The sequence below is a fragment of the Periplaneta americana genome, chromosome 1 (assembly GCF_040183065.1).
Source record: "Periplaneta americana isolate PAMFEO1 chromosome 1, P.americana_PAMFEO1_priV1, whole genome shotgun sequence".
Taxonomy (NCBI): domain Eukaryota; kingdom Metazoa; phylum Arthropoda; class Insecta; order Blattodea; family Blattidae; genus Periplaneta; species Periplaneta americana.
In genome coordinates this window covers 143,006,976-143,022,908 of record NC_091117.1, presented here as the reverse complement: position 1 = coordinate 143,022,908, position 15,933 = coordinate 143,006,976, and the positions used below count along the sequence as shown (strand labels likewise).

The 15,933-nt window shown below is 35.9% G+C and overlaps 1 protein-coding gene across 1 annotated transcript in view; it reads left to right on the top strand.

Moving 5' to 3' along the window:
* Positions 1 to 15,933, top strand: part of LOC138701657 (probable glutamate receptor) — a 79,112-nt gene that overhangs the window by 46,572 nt on the left and 16,607 nt on the right. Inside the window, exons 2-4 of the mRNA XM_069828780.1 lie at positions 1,097 to 1,402; positions 6,110 to 6,213; positions 13,438 to 13,614. Coding sequence (XP_069684881.1) covers positions 1,097 to 1,402; positions 6,110 to 6,213; positions 13,438 to 13,614 — 587 coding nt within the window. The remainder of the gene's footprint in view (positions 1 to 1,096; positions 1,403 to 6,109; positions 6,214 to 13,437; positions 13,615 to 15,933) is intronic.

Below are 15,933 nucleotides of genomic sequence, written 5' to 3'. Positions count from 1 at the left end.
AACATCTGTCCTAATCTCAATATTTTCAGTTACACTAATTTGAAATTGTTTGTAAAATACCATTATTGTTGAGTTTTAAGGATAAAAGAACATTAGAATATTACAGATAAAGAATGAACTATTCAGGAGTATCATTTCTTCAATTAGCTAATATTCTGAAGCTAAAAATGTGTTGTGAATTCCGTAGTTGCTTCGTAAAGAATTCTTTTTCGATTTTCAATTACAAAATTACATTTTCTTACGCATTTATCACAACAATTATTACAAATCACGCCACTCTTGTAACTTCTTCAGGACTATACATTGGAATGCATAATTAAACTGTAAAGAATCCAGTTCCTAAAGTCGTATGATTTGTAACAATTTTTGTGATAAGTGCGTAAGAATGATGTCATTTTTAGTTAAAAATTGAAAACAAAATCTCTACAAGCCAACTGACAACACATGTTTAGCTTCAGAACACTAGCCAATTAAAGAAATGATACTTCTGATTAGTTCATTCTCTATTTGTAATATTCTTTCACCCTTAAAGCTAAAGAAAAAAAGGTATTTTACAAATAAATTCAAATTAGTGTAACTTTGAAAACATTGAGATTAGAACAAATGTTCATATGACATTTTTTGCTCAGAATGTCTTCGGAAATAAGCTCCGTAAGTGACGCTAAATTCTCGTGAATCAACCTGTATAAGATTTTGCAAGTAACGTACATTTAGCAAAGTGCGAAAACAGGATATCATTTGGGAACTTTCTTTTACATTTTAATTCAAAATTAATTAGTTATCTTTTATACCAGCGAATTCAGAATGATTGATTGTATAATTATGGAATTTTTATTTCACTCTGAACACTATAAACCGGGAAATATTGTACTGAAATTATTTAATCGCACAGGCATCACTGTCCACTCCCCTTAATGGGATCGAAATGCAGACCGATTATGGTACGTTATATGGTTAAAGTACGTAGTTATTTCGCTGTTTCATGACTTGATTTTGAGCAATTCCCCAAACTTGCTGGATGCCTTTTTCTTCGCCTTTTCTTTTTTTTTACATTTCCAAGTTGGATTTACAAGTTGTAAGAACTTCTATGCCGCAGATGGCTGACCTAGACGCTCTAACTGTGGGACGATGGCTCTTGTTCGTGGATATTAAATGGTCGCTGCAGGACATATTCGCAAACGTGAACGTGCCATTTGACGCTGACTTCACTGTAGCTCGCCAGAGTCCTCGCAGCAGCGAAGTTTTCTTCACTGAGGTGTACCGCGTCCGCTCCGGGACTCGACTCCAGGAGCAGGTGGCTGGCAACTGGAGCGAGACCCGAGGGGCTACCTGGACTACGATGTCAGTTTACCAACGCAGGCACCTAGATGGCATCGTCCTCAAGGGCGTCTTCAAGCCGGAAGTAAGTTCCTTTCCTAACTGATCTTCTAATGGTGTGTAAGTGACTTTATCACTATTTTCTTTGAGGATTTCTTCCGTATACCGTAGATCACTCAGTCAGTACTAAGGTTCGGATAGTCCACCGCTGTGGTCTCGTGGTAGCGTCTTCGCTCCCGAATCCAGTGAGCCGGGGTTCGATTCCCTGCTTAGGAGGAGTTGCCTGGGTAAGATTTTTTCGTAGTTTTTCCCCTCACTCCTATAGTTGAATATCAGGTAACTATATCAGGCGTATGGAACCCAATTCATTCTCGCCAATTCCTTTCCTCCCTCATCATCCTTTCCTCATCATTCTGGTTGTCGTACTTGGTTTTCAGATCGCGCCTGCGGCGGCCCTTCGAAGCCGCTGACTCTCTCGACCGGCCTCCGTGGATATGTCAAGCTATGGTAGCTGGTGGCCAGCAGCGGAACCCACTCCCTTCCCGAGGGGAGAGGGGCCTACACCTCAGACTGTTGAGGAGACGGGAGAGGTGGCTTACACCTCAGACCGTTTGAGGGGGGGATGTGGGGACTGTTGGGATGGAATGGTGCACGAATTTGGAAGGATGGCGGGACTGGCCGTTAGGGTGTTAGCGGTCGGGCCGGGTCGGTTCGACGTAGGTGGGGTCGGTGGGCTTTCAACTCATCCCAGGGGCGCACAATAGAGCTCAGGTCGTGGTGCACAGGAATGTTCCCTCCAGCTCTGAGAGAGAGAGAGAGAGAGAGAGAGAGAGAGAGAGAGAGAGAGAGAGATGTAGGTTCGGATAAAGTAGCTGTATCAGGATAGGCATCCTTGGTCCGTGCGTTTTGTTTACAATTAACTAGTTGTCGCGAGTCCCCCAGCCAACAGTAGTGACGACTTATATTCAGTTCCTATGGACTGTACTGTCCATTTACTGATGTTTTAGCTAGGAGGTGGGAAGCGCACTTCTCAGCAGGTAGAGTTTTAGCTAGTGGAAAGAGGTAGTTTTATTTATTCTGGAGCAAGTCAAGGCCCTATCCTATATAGCTATAGGCCTATCCTGATATAGCTACTTTATCCGAACCTTGCTCATTACAATGGCAATATGCCCACCTTTTTAATAGTAGCTTGGAAAAAGGGAATTCTCTTAGGAAGCATCTTCTGACAAATGTTTTCCCACCATAGATACACGGAAGATTCTATTAGAGACTTCTGCGTGGTAAATCGCTGCGATATCTTTAATTATTTAGCCTATTTGGGATTTACAGCACTATTTCTATATTTACTCAGGTTTTGCTTCTAAACTATCGTCTTATTCCTTTGGCATAACTGTTTAAATATTATATTACAGCGCCTCTGACTATTCGAAAATAGTCTATTTGATCATGTGACGGCACTCATTTTATGAACACAAAATTTATAGAAAATATACAAAAAACGACAGACGAAGACACGCATAATTCCATGAAAATCTTTCCATCGTGAATTGAATTCTTAATTAAAATATTTTAATCTGGCCAAATTTATGTTCTGAAACAGAATATGGTAGAAATAAGTATAATAATCCATGACGCTACAGCCCGTGAAGGGCCTAGACCGACCAGCCGGCTGCTGGCCTCACACCCACATGCCGAAGCAGAGGTGGACGATCATCCAACCGGAATGGAGGTATCGTGTGGTTAGCACGATGATCCCCCAGTCGTTATAGCTGGCTTTCGCAACCGGATTTCGCTACCTATCGTAGCTCCCCAAATACATCACGATGCTGGGTGGGCACTGGTCCCATACACTGGCCGAAATTTCATGATAAAATTTCTTCCCCCATGAGGACTCGAACCAGCGCGCATTCCATAACGCAAGTCCTAATCCCCATTTCAGTTTGGTTGATAGGCTTTCCCTTCTACTCACACTCTTTACCATCCGTGAAGGGGAAGATCTACTCTCTATCTTACTAACGTTCGACTAATTGACTTTGAACATAGTGAAAATTCTTATTATTGAAAACGTTTACCGGTAATCTATATTTCGAAAATCTATACTAAGCGTTTATATTTGATTTTATTGTTGTTTATATCAACTGGCACATTAAAAAGCTACCAACAGCAGGTGATAAATGTTTTCTTCACTGCTAGTTCCTACTCCACAGCATAAACGACGGAACAATCTGCACTGTGTCACTGACTTCATAACACAAACTAGAATCCCTTTATTTAATTAATTATTAGTTGAAAATATTGTAAAAACGACATTATATTTACTGAAACATGTAACTGTCAAACATCTGTGTCACCGTATTTTATATCCATTTATGTATTTTATTTAATATTTTATTTTCTTGTGTGTACAACTTGGGGCGGTGCAGGTATAAGAGGTAACAGCTACCGGTCTGTTATACTGACGGACTCAGGGCAAGTAGAAGGGGAAAGAAATGCCTTCGCATCCTCTCAACTTGTATGAAATGTCGTTTAGACAGGATGCCTTAGACCGCGACGCCACGGTGCGGGACAGAAATAAGTATAAAACATTAAATTTACATTCACTTCTCCTTCGCTTCGAAATCCTGAACTCTTCTATTTCTTTGTGCATGACGTCTCGCTTCAAACAATGGCTGTTTAGCCGAGGAAGGACTAAATTTCAGCATCTTCTATAGGCTTAAGTACCATTTTATACACGTTCAAAGTAGCGGGGAGAGCCAATGAAACAGGCGATTTTCATATTCGTGTCTTTTCGGCTGTTGCCGGGTATTTTAATTGTTACATGCAACAATCTATTCTTCATTCGATAGCATTTGTTTATAATGGATCGTTGGGCGGGTGAACAACGTGCTTCTGCTATTAAGGCATATTACAAAAATAATGATAGTTTCATTGCTGCACAACTGCTATTTTGACGTCATTACAATATCCATCGTAATGATCCGACAGCATCAGACCATGCAATAAAAGTCTGGATTCAGAACTTTGAAGTAACTGGTTCTGCGTTAAAGAAGAAGTCTCCAGGTAAGCAAAGTTCTGTACGTACCCCGGAAAACATCAAAGCCGTAAGAGTTGCTATGATCCGTAGTCCTAAAAGTTCTACCCGTCGTCATTCAATTTCACTTGGCTTGTCAAACACCAATAAACGAAGAATTCTTCATAAGGACTTACACATCCATGCAAACAAAATTCAAGTTCTGCAGACATTAAAAGATGCTGATAAAGTAAACCGCGTGACTTTTTGACAACAATAATTGGATCTAAATGTTAATGAAGACATTGTCCACAATATTATGCTTATGAGTGATAAAGCTCATTTTCATCTCTCTGGTTACGTCAATAAACAAAATGTTCGATACTGGTCACCAACTAACCTTTATGAAATGCATGAGGAACCATTACACAGTATCAAGGTAACAGTTTGGTGTACAATATCGTCATTTGGAATCATCGGTACTTATTCCTTTGAGGGCGATAATGGGACATCTGTTACCGTAAATCACAGTGTTATGTCCGAATGATTCAAGAATTTTTGTCCCCACAATTGTCGATAATTCTCTCGTCAATAGAGACACTGGTTTCAACAGAATAGTGCGACCAGTCACACGGCTAAACTTTGACTTGAAGAATGTGTGCAACGAAATGGGTCCCACCTGCGGGATGTAGTGTTCTGAAAATCACTCATCAGTACTCGAGTACAGTGGAACTAGTCATAATCCAGCCATGAGTTTAGATTTGATTAACTCGGAAGATTTTATAAGTGAAGTAGAAAGTTGACCTGATATTTGGGATGTCAAAAGCGATGACTAACTTGTAGGAATAAAGTGATGAAAACGAATGCTTGTCAAGAAATTATAGCTAAGTTTGTGTCTGATTTCAATGGGATAAGCATGGATGAAAGAAACAAAATTGGTAAGTTGCATGTTTTCTTTTCCACTGTAAAGAATTCTAAATTACATTTCATGTGATGATAAGTAACGAATGTGGCAATGTGGTTTGTAATTTTTACCATACTAATTTACAATGGAAAGTTATATTAAACAATGCGTAACATTTAGTATTGAACTAGGAGTATACACATCACAAATAATTATGATAGAAAAAGTGATGTGTAGGAACCACAAATATTCACATAACATTTATAGTAATCTTTATTATACTTTCCAACAGCACATGAAGAGCAACATGAACTTATCAGTGACATTTTTACAATATTTTAAAATATATAATATACTACTACCAGTTAAAATGTGTCAAATATGCTGAACATAAAAGAAAATAGTACTGCAGTACCTTAAAGTAAGAGAACGTTCTTCATCTGGTGAGATAGCTTTCCTTAGTATCGTGTCCATTCCTGTGATTTCCTCTTTCACATTTTTCTAGTAGGCCTAGTTCATCAAATGAAGTTTTTGACATTCGAAAGTACTGAAAAAATGTCCTGTCATCTTGTCTCAGGTCGTCATACAGAGTTCAAAACATACCTTTATCCAGCCGATCACGTAGCAGTGAATGTCTGGGTAATGAACGTTTTTTCTTCATCCTCCTATTCAATAGCAGTAACAACAAAAGGCATGCACTCGAATCCATTTCACTAATTAATCACAAATTGTTTTATCAGAAGCTACTAACTAATCAGTTGGCAATACTAGATGTGTTCGACACCAGTGACCCACGATGTTCACTGCAATCACCCGTGACTTTCACCGGTGTCTCAGTGTAAAAATGGTCTTAAGGTTATCTTTCTTTTCTTGTGTAGCCACCTTACGTATCAGCAGGCAAGAATGAGGGAAATGAACCTATTGAAATACATGGATTCTGTGCAGAGTTGATAAAGATGCTTCAACATCGAATGAATTTCAAGTAAGTAAATCTGCTGAAATTATATGTTTCTACTACAAGAAACATGACTTCACGATTCAAAAGCAGCGCGCATTCCTTATGAATAATTGTATCATTTCGGCGGTAAGAAAAATAACCATAACATTAATACTAGTAAATGTCAATCCAATTGGTAATTTTCTTACCAATTGAATGTAGCCAATGAGAAGCCAGCAAGAAAAGTTACAATACTGTTAAGTTGTAACACAACAGATACTGCTTAATAATACCAATTATCTCTAAAATATTTTTATGCAAACGTATTGTGTATTTGTCTTTGAGTTGCTAACGAACAGATGATTTGCTTATCTTCATTGTTGGCAATGTTTCAAGCGCATTTTTTTTTGTGCATTCAGCATATTATCTATAACATTATATTGAGAATGTATAATTAAAACATTGCATTTTCAGTTACATTATTCTAGGGCACAAGAGATTATTATCTTCTTTCAAAGTACGACATGCATATCAGTTCTGCAGTGCTTGGGAAAAGTGACATAAGTCAGTTTCCACAAACCTTTTTTGATACTTTATTGAAACTTACACTGGTTTATGTCGATTTGATTTTTTCTGTATGGATTATTGTAATGGGAGGAACACCTATGTATTTTTTTCCAAGCGAACAGATGTTCTGTAAGTTGTCAATAAATTATCAAAAAAGGTTTGTGGAAACTGACTTGTGTCACTTTTCCCGAGCACTATAGAGTTGTCATCAACAATATTTCTATAACTTATGATAGTGATGTCAAAGCAAGCGCATTTTTCTGACCTTGACGTCGTGCGCGGGCATCAAACGCTAGGTATGGAAGGAGGAAGGATTGTGATTGGAATTGACATTGATGGTATCTTTAGCCTTATAAAAGTAATCAATTAACTAATCAAAACAATATTATAATACAAAGCAAAGTTGCCTAGGCATATGTTTTTAACTGTAACTAATATTCCATAATAAAACTCTTATCGGATTATGCTTTTAAGGTGATATTGGTGCGCAACTTCCTATCATCAGAATATTAAATTATTTTATAGAAATCAGCTAAATCTATAGAGCTGACGTTTTTACAACAAATGGGCACATATCTATTTTTATGATGTAACAGTAGTTGCTTTGTTAATTCATTTCCTTACAAGCATTTTCCATGCGAACATTATCAAAATAAAATTGTCTATACACTATATTAAGTAATACGTATTTACGACAACATTGTTTCAGTACCTGTAAGGCTACAAAATAAACATATGTGAAAATTTAATTTTTCTATATAGGAGTTGAGAAAAATATTCCTTTTGAATAAAAATGCAAACTTGTGAAAAATGAGCATTAAAATTAAAACTTACATTCTTATAATGCACTTATACTTCTCAGACAAATCTAAAAATTAACATGGATACAGTTTTAATAAGTTCTCTTCTCCTTATCCATTGAATCAGTGCTGGCCATCTCTGTATACAGCTTGACCAAGCGTCATATACCACCTCTTTCGTCTGTCTCTTTCCTTTCCGCTGCAAAGTGCTCAAGTTCTCCTGAGCTCTAAGGCGTGCGCTTGGGTCTATGGACATCAGTTGGCGTGATGCCTATAGCTATAATATTAAAAATTTGGGTGTCTATTTTGACGAAAACTTAAGTTAGAACAATCAGATTACAAATATCACAAAAAGTGTTCTCAGTTTTCCACTTCCTAACCCACATGAAACATTTTCTTCCTATTCTCTGAAAAAGTCCTTATCCAAACTCTTATATTGCCATTATTCTATTACTGCGATGTTCTATTAACTGATAATTATAATGTCATCATTTGACTTTTGCGATGTTCCATTAACTTCAAAATTAGCCATAAAGCTACAGCGTGTCCATAATATGTGCATTAGATTTATATGCAACATTCGGAAATATGACCATATCTCACCATACTGTACTTCAAACAGCTGTAGTGGCTTTGACCTGAGAAACGCAGAAAACTATATTCACTCTCACTACTGTATCAAATCATGCACACTTCTTGTTCATCTTACCTGTCAAGTCGGTTTCAGAATCTCTCATCTCTTCACAGCTTTGGCACCCGGTCTCAACAAGAAACTATTATTGTTATAAAGCACAGAATATGCCGTTATTCTCCATCATTCACAATCTACACAATCTCTCGAAACTATGTTAGAACATGTTGGACGGTAAGCTTATCGTATTTCAAAATTGAAATACACAATTACATAATTCAACAGGCATAGTAAATTATATTCGCTCTTAAGTGTAATGCTTATATGTAATATTTCACAATTTGAGTTTTTTCAGACTAGTTTAATGAATTGGCTTTCTTCTCATATGTTGAACAGTGATTATATTTAAATATCTAAATAATTGTATTTTACTTTATAAATGATAGGTAATTATATTTATATTTTTATTATATTCAGATTAACTGCTAATTTAGATACGTTTCAATAATAATAATATTATTATTATTATTATTGTTATTATTATTATTATTATTATTATTATTATTATTATTATTATTACTTACTGGCTTTTACGGAACCCGGAGGTTCATTGCCGCCCTCACATAAGCCCGCCATTTGTCCCTATCCTGAGCAAGATTAATCAAGTCTCTACCATCATATCCCACCTCCCTCAAATACATTTTAATATTATCTTCCCATCTACGTCCCGGCCTTCCCAAAGATCTTTTGCCCTCCGGCCTCCCAACTAACAATCTATGTGCATTTCTGGATTCGCCCATACGTGCTACATGCCCTGCCCATCTCAAACATCTGGATTTAATGTTCCTCATTATGTCAGGTGAAGTATACAATGCGTGCAGCTCTGTGTTGTGTAACTTTCTCCATTCCCCTGTAACTTCATCCCTCTTAGACCCAAATATTTTCCTAAGAACCTTATTCTCAAACACCCTTAATCTCTGTTCCTCTCTCAAAGTGAGAGTCCAAGTTTCACACCCATACAGAACAACCGGTAATATAACTGTTTTATAAATTCTAGCTTTCAGATTTTTTGACAGGAAAGTAGAGACAAAAGCTTCTCAACCGAATAATAACAGACATTTCCCATATTTATTCTGCGTTTGATTTCCTCCCGAGTGTCATTTATGTTTGTTATTGTTGCTCCAAGATATTTGAATTTTTCCACCTCTTCGAAGGATAAATCTCCAATTTTTATAGTTCCAGTTATTATTATTATTATTATTATTATTATTATTATTATTGTTATTATTATTACTTATACATTTGTATTAATTGTAGATCAGGTTGAGTGGAAGAGAAGGACTTAAGGTTTTAACTCTGCCAGGTAAAATAAAATGCATTATTATTTTTATTATTATTATTATTATTATTGTTATTATTGTTTTTGTTATTATTGTTATTATTATTATTATTATTATTATTATTATTATTATTATTATTATTATTACTTATACATTTGCATTAATTATAGATCTGGTTGAGTGGAAGAGAAGGCCTTAAGGCTTTAACTCTGCCAGGTAAAATAAAATACATTATTATTATTATTATTATTATTATTATTATTATTATTATTATTATTATTATTATTACAGTGTTGTTATACTGCCATTTTTAAGATAAGAGTACAAAGTCAGCAGCTAAATTCCGATATTAGGTTGGTAAGTGCTCTATAACAGAGTCGAGGGAAAGTTTAAAAAAAACGAAGCGCTTGCGCCGAGTTTTTTTAATTCCAGAGACTTTTATGCACTTAACGCTCCGCATTGCATATCATTTTTTGCGCCAACATAGGCTAATTTATATCTTTATTTTATTTATTACACATTTTAGTTATGCATTAATTCTGAACTGAACGTTTGTCATTTTGTTAATGGCTGTGTGTAAATTTCTAGGTCACTTTTTCCATTTATTGTTCTGTCCAAGGACAAGTCTTTCACTGCAAACCCAGCTTTCTCCAATCTTTCCTATTTTCTGCCTTCCTCTTTCTTTCCTTATATTATCCATATATCTTAATGTCTTCTATCATCTGATATCTTCTCCCGTTCACCATTCCTTCCAGTGCATCCTTCAGTAGGCAGTTTCTTCTCAGCCAGTAACCCAACCAATTCCTTTTCCTCTTCCTGATCAGTGTCAGCATCATTCTTTCTTCAGCCACTCTTTCCAACACAGCTTCATTTATTATTCTGTCTGTCCACTTCATACGTTCCATTATTCTCCATACAATGCCACACTCCATACAAAGCACTTCACATTTTCTAGGTGACCGTGTTTTTATATTCTTCTGTTTTATTTGTTGGATACGACTGTCTCTTACGTGTATGCATTCTTCAAATAAATGAAAAGCTATTGCAATATACGAAATTGAAGCGTCTGAAAACACAGCTGCATTAATTTACTTACCGCACTGTTATTTCGAGTATTTCCGTAGTAACCTTTGAACCTGTTGCATCTTCAAGTTACATAGCATGTAACAATGATGATAAGTATGCAAAAAGAGCATGTTTGTGCAAAAAGAAAGTAAGTAAAGTTTAAGATGATGGAGCAGTCAGTACTAGTCAGTATTAAACTGATTCAAGTAACATTATTGTGAATGTCCTTGGTGAAATGACCTTGAAATTCCTACAAGTGGACGTAGATTTCTACTAGATAATTGAGTCGGTTATTTGGAAAACTTAACATGTATACTAGTCAGTATTAAACTGATTCAAGTAACATTATTGTGAATGTCCTTGGTGAAATGACCTTGAAATTCCTACAAGTGGACGTAGATTTCTACTAGATAATTGAGTCGGTTATTTGGAAAACTTAACATGTGACATTTTCGCGCACGTTACTTTTTTCAACGAGAGTGCTGTTTGCCCTTTCTTATAATATATTATTGTTAAAAATCATATTTCATCTATAGAAATTAATAAGAAACTGACTTTTAGTTTGATCAATGTAGTTAATAAATGCTACTGAAGTACTTTGCGCAGAACTTTACATTCATTCGTTCGTTCGTTCGTTCGTTCGCCTGTCTGACCGTGAAATGAGCGAGCCTTGGTTCAAATTCTGGTTGGGTGAATGTACCTGGTTGAGGATTTTTATGGGATTTTCCCTCGATTCATTAAGAGCAAATTTTGGGTAACTTTCGGCGCTGGACCTGTACTCATTTCGCTGACATTATCACCTTCATATAATTCAGACGCTAGGTAACCACAGCAATTGATAAAGCGTCGTAAAATAACACACTAAAATGTTTGTATTTAGTTATAACCTATACTTACTTATTTACTTTATTTATTCTTTAGATAGATATATTCTAGGACATAAACTTAATTTGTATTAACGTTGAATCAGATTCACCTTTTATCAGCTCTTAACTCTTAACCCGTATGATCGATGTTTTCTTGTCCATGATATAGTATTACTCGACTTTCATGCTTTACCGCTTGCCGATTGCAGGGGACTTGTTCCGCATGTTATATTATCTAAGTAGGTGAACATTGACTTTCCCCTATATCGACGGAGCGATGTATATGTAATTAATCTGCTTTGTAAGTGTTACATATTTGTGTACAATTGTTTACTCGTTCCATGATTCAGAAATGTAATACCCATGGAATACAGTAATATAGTTGAAAAGGCAAGGAAACGTTGCCATAAGCAAAGGAAGCAAAATACTACCTACAATAATGATTTCGTAAACATCTTCAGACATTTTAGAAAGTTCATTTGGAGTAGCACATTTAGAGATTATAATTACTCTTGAAGAGTCTGATTGTTCCAACTTTGTCAAAAATCGAAACAGCAGAACAGGTACTGAGGCACTGCCTTGTTTTAAAATGATCTGTGCTGGGTAACCAGCGTATAGATAATTATACAGTATGGACACTTCGCGTCGGTACCTTTTATGTAGCAGGACTGATTTCAATGACCTTCAAACCAGTTTGAGCGTGAAATCCTGCTTTCTCCCAGGAGTTGGCACTGACATCACACCAGCTAGCAGTCGACACACCGGAAATATTACACATGCAATTAATACATCTAGGTACATTATGTACTCAAATAAAATAAATTGGACCGATGAAATAATAAATCCGTCATTAACTGTAATGTGTAGACTGTACAGTAGAGTTCCTTTATAATGAGAGTTGAGACGTTGACCCCATCAACAATTAAAATATGTAATGATTTGATAGTGCTGAAAATGGAAAAACAAAACTCCTATGAGAAGTAAAACTATATAGCCCTACCTATATTATATTGTATACAAATATTAAACGAATCTGATACATAATTTTATAATGTGTTATAATATTTTATAATATAAATTATTATATATAAAATATGAAAATGAGTATTAGAACTAGTCTGTCACTGGAAAATAAGGAAAAGCTGTTAACTTGAATTTATTTGCAAAGCATTACTGGATTATACAATAAGGTAGGCGATGTTTGGATCCTGTGTCTCAACTCTATTCTCAATTATTATCTTAGCGTGTGCTCGATTACACTAACCTCTAGCGCTTGAAAGTGGAACTAAACGCCGGCGCACCAGAGAAAATTCTCTCTGTGTCCATTCTATATAATCCCTATTCGCTGGGGTAACTTCCAGCATGATATGACCTTCATCAGGACCAATCAGATCTCGTGCGTCCTAAAATTCGTTCAAAGTCTTAACTGGCTTGCGTGACGTCAGAGCAGACGATGCGCTGTTGAAGAAATAGCATAATGGGTTTGAATAAGTGGCCTACATTCGCCTAGGCTTACCTTACCCTCTTGTAATATTTGTTGAAAATAATCAGTAATAATATTTATTATTGTTATTTATCATCATCATCATCATTATCATCGTCAGTGGTTTAGTTGGACCGAAACGTACCAGAACGCCGCTCGAGGAAATAAAATCACTGATTAACTTATTGACGTGGTTTGGAGAATGACGCCAGATAATTTTACCATGAGGATTTATATAATATTAACACAATAAAGTAGTTATTACTTGTTCAATAACGTTAAACAGTGATTATACAAGTGTTAAAGAGTGCACCGAAAGAATTAAGAAATAAAAATGTTTATTGCCAGAGCATGAGGACGTTCAATTGGAGTCCATTTGGAAATTTCTAAATTGAAGAGGTAAGTTTCTGTGAATATCTTTTCCAACTACATCACTGACCACAATGCATATTCTAAGAAATACTTAAAGACTGGTCTAACTGTGAGTAAGATATTGTAATAGTGTATTAACATGCAGGATGAAGTATTATGTCCCAGAAGAGCCCACTTTCGGTACCAGGCGCGAAGACGGGACGTGGAGTGGATTGATGGGAGAAGTAACATCAGGTCGTGCAGATATTGGACTCAACCTCTTCATGGTAACTGCTAAGCGAGCGGCTGCCATCGAGTACTTTCCTCCAATCTTCAATACAAAGTAATATTTCTTTCTGTGCATGTCACTTCACAGAGTAATGTCCTGTTGTATAAAACTGTAATATCTATTCCATAGTTATCTGTTCCATAACTTTGTAAAAAATAGATAAGTCTGTACCCGTTTCTGAAAGAAAATCTATCTATCCAATAGGTATGTACTCAATAGCAAGCTTTAATTTGGCCCATAGATGGTGATACATGTTTCCAGTTTGATTTGAGCAGTTTTGCAAACTTAGTGAATTTGAACTTGAATTTATCCAAAAGAAATTCACACCAGACGTTTCTTCTACAACTGGGGCAGACATCAGTGGCGAGGCACTCTGGGGCGCAGTGATCTCTTCAGCGTGCCAGGGACAACAGGTGCTACAATATGAATGAATGAATGAAGAGAGGGAAATGGGAGGAGAACTTTAAAAATACTTTAAAAACTAATTTTAATACAACATATTATATCCTTCAAATATAATAAAAAACTCAAATGAATTAGACCTACACTCCTAGGTTTTTCGGCGGGAAAATCATTTTGTCTTGTATGTGCTAGTTTGCGTTCTTTTGAACACACAGTGTTATTAATTATATTTGAACAATTATTTCCCAAAATGTGTGGTCCCCAAAAATATTTACTATATTATGGCAAACCTTTCTAACAACAGTTATTAACTCTATAAAAGCATAGATTAGTACATTTCTCATATAAATTAATGCCTATTTCTTTGACTTTCATTTCGAAAAGGTTTATAAAATGCAAATATAAGTATATTCACTGAGTTAAAAATCTGCACGATGTACAGGACGAATCCACTTTTTTCGCTTTTCTTTGTCACAAGGAAAAGCCAATGTTGGAAAAGAGTATTTTCTTTCTTGAGCGGTAATTAGATGCACAATTAGGCACCACATTCGCTCTTTTTGTAAATAACAGGCTGTACCACAAAAATAAATACCGGAATTCAATAAAAATAATGTATTATAAAAGTTAAAATCGTTCACATAACCCAAAGATGCTTGCTGCCTTCGTAACAACAAGCCACCGCATTTAAAATGACAATACAACACCAGTACAAAAGTTGCAATAAAAATAAAATGTTTAATTAATAAATACTTAAAAATGGCTTTTAGAGAACCCGGAGTTCATTGCCGCCCTCACATAAGCCCGCCATCGGTTCCTATCCTGAGCAAGATTAATCCAGTCCCTAGCATCACATCCCACTCCCTCAAATATGTTTTAATATTATGCTTCCATCTACGTCTTAGCGACACCAAAAGGTATTTTTCTCTCAGGTCTCACAAACACTCTTTATGCATTTCTGGATTCACCCATACGTGCTACATGCCGTGCCCATCTCAAACGTCTGGATTCAATGTTCCTAATTATATCAGGTGAAGAATACAATACGTGCAGTTCTGCGATGTTTAACTTTCTCCATTCTCCTGTAACTTCATCTCTCTTAGCCACAAATATTTTTCTAGGTACATTATTCTTGAATCCTTTACCCTCTTTTCCTTTTTTCAAGTGAGGGTCTAAGTGTCACAACCATACAGAACAACCAGTAATATATCTGTTTTATAAATTCTAACTTTCAGAAGTTGTGAGAGCGGACTGGATGATAAAAGCTACTCAACCGAATAAGAACAGACATTTCCCACATTTATTCTGCGTTTAATTTGCTCCCGACTGTCATTTATATTTGTGACTTTTGTTCCAAGATATTTCAGTTTTTCTATCTCTTCAAAGAATAAATTTCCAATTTTTATATTTCCAATTCGTACTATGTTCTGGTCAGGAGACATAATGATACACTTTGTCTTTTCGGGATTTATTTGCAAACCTATTTCTTTACTTGCTTCAAGTAAAATTACCGTGTTTTCCCTAATCGTTTGTGAATTTTCTCCTAACATATTCACATCATCCGCATAAACAAGCAATCGATGTAACCTGTTAAATTCCATACCTCCTGTGTTATCCTGGACTTTCCTAATGGCATATTCTAGAGCAAAGTTGAAAAGTAAAGGCGATAGTGCATCTCCTCCCTTTAGCCCGCAGTGAATTAGAAAAGCGTCAGACAGAAACTAGCCTATACGGACTCTGCTGTACGTTTCACTGAGACACATTTTAAATAATCGAACTACTTTCTTGGGAATATCAAATTCAGTAAGAATATTATATAAATCTTCTGTTTTAATAGAGTCATATGCCTTTTTTTAATTCTATGAATAACTGATATATTCTGTGCCCTTACACTCCCATTTTTTCCTTCAATATCTGTCGTGTATAAAAAATCTGATCAATAGATCTATTACGCCTAAAATCACATTGATGATT